The following is a 1,312-nucleotide window of genomic DNA, read 5'->3' on the forward strand; positions in this document are numbered from 1 at the left end:
AACCTTTGTTGTTTACTTATATTCAAGATTTAATAAACAACTTTTCCTCTGGCGCCACCCTCAGGACAAACATCAGAGCTTTCATTTAATCATCCAACAAGCTGTTTGTCGGTGGGTTTAAGGCCTGAGGGTCATCACAGCCTTTACACTTCTGACAGCTAACTGCTGTCGACAGTCCCTGAAGTTTAGGAGCATGTCTCACCGCTTCCTGCTCACAGCTGAAGGTTCAGGGGAGGAGGACGAAGCTTTGTCGGCTTCCTCCGGCAGACTGCTGAGGAAGGTCAGCTGGAAGTCATCGTCCATAGAGATGTAAGGAGCCAACATGTCTAGATCCATCCCCTCCATGTTCTGAGAAAAGACAAACAGGAAATTAAAGTCAGAGAGAAAAACAGGGACCATTGGACTGTTACAAGGCCAAGATGTCCACATCCAAACGTGTGTCTTTTCACTTTCTTTTAAATGACCAGAGGTTATTTCTATGTTGCAAGAAACTTTGTGAGTTTTCCTTTCAATATATTTCAAGGTCAAGCATCAAGATTTTGACTTTTGACTTCACTAGTTTTTAGATTTACAGAGTTTAATGCTCTTGATTTTTGGTGTTGACCAGTTTAAACAACACATACTTGGCTTTTTGACATAAAACAGATTAAATTAAATCTATAATACACACAAAATTTTCTCCCAGATTTATGTTCCAACTTGTGGCAATTACAGTTCACAAAATTTTTCTTTTCACCCATAATTTTTGGTATAGATTTTTAAAACTTTTAATTTTCTCATCTGAAAAATAAAAGTTGAAAATGAAGAGCTGTACGGACGCGCAATCAGAAATAAGAGCAGACAATCAGACATGTTCTTTTAAGTGAAGACTGTCATGTTTTCTGCTCTCACCTCCAGTGTTTCTTCTGTCTTCTGACCCTCTTCTGGCCTAATGGCAAAGAACTTCTCCACCTTGCTTGTGTCCATCTCCTCCTCTTCCTCCTCCTCTTCCTCACGGATGCTCTGAGGGAGATCAACGGACAAACAAAGATGTTAAATCCAGCAGAGAAACTAATACCTTCAATGTTTTAGAAAGATTTAAGGCTGGTATTTACAGGCTCAGGATCAGGTGAGGAGGCTGGTGATGATGAGGAAGGTGGCGTGATGGGGTTGAAGATGGGCGTGAGGAGCTGTCGCAGCTGTGGAGTGCACAGATCCTGAGGGTGGTCCGGCAGTGAGTTTGGACTGGGCGGACTGATGAACGACAGCTCAACAAAACCTGACGGAGACACAAAGAGCACAGCAAACTGATTTCAACTGTTGAATAGAAAAT

General features: G+C 41.8%; 1 protein-coding gene across 1 annotated transcript; it reads right to left on the minus strand.

Moving 5' to 3' along the window:
- Positions 1-171: 171 nt before the first annotated feature.
- On the minus strand, positions 172-1,258 carry LOC111656040 (hypoxia-inducible factor 3-alpha-like; the record flags this gene model as incomplete). Its single annotated transcript, XM_023407623.2, has 3 exons — positions 172-348; positions 892-1,002; positions 1,095-1,258. Coding segments are annotated over 3 exons (425 nt in total), but the record flags the coding sequence as incomplete, so codon positions are not given.
- Positions 1,259-1,312: the final 54 nt, after the last annotated feature.

This window comes from Seriola lalandi, unplaced genomic scaffold (genome assembly GCF_002814215.2).
Source record: "Seriola lalandi dorsalis isolate HSWRI2012SDOR001 ecotype SW California unplaced genomic scaffold, Sedor1 jcf7180001975930, whole genome shotgun sequence".
NCBI classification, from domain to species: domain Eukaryota; kingdom Metazoa; phylum Chordata; class Actinopteri; order Carangiformes; family Carangidae; genus Seriola; species Seriola lalandi.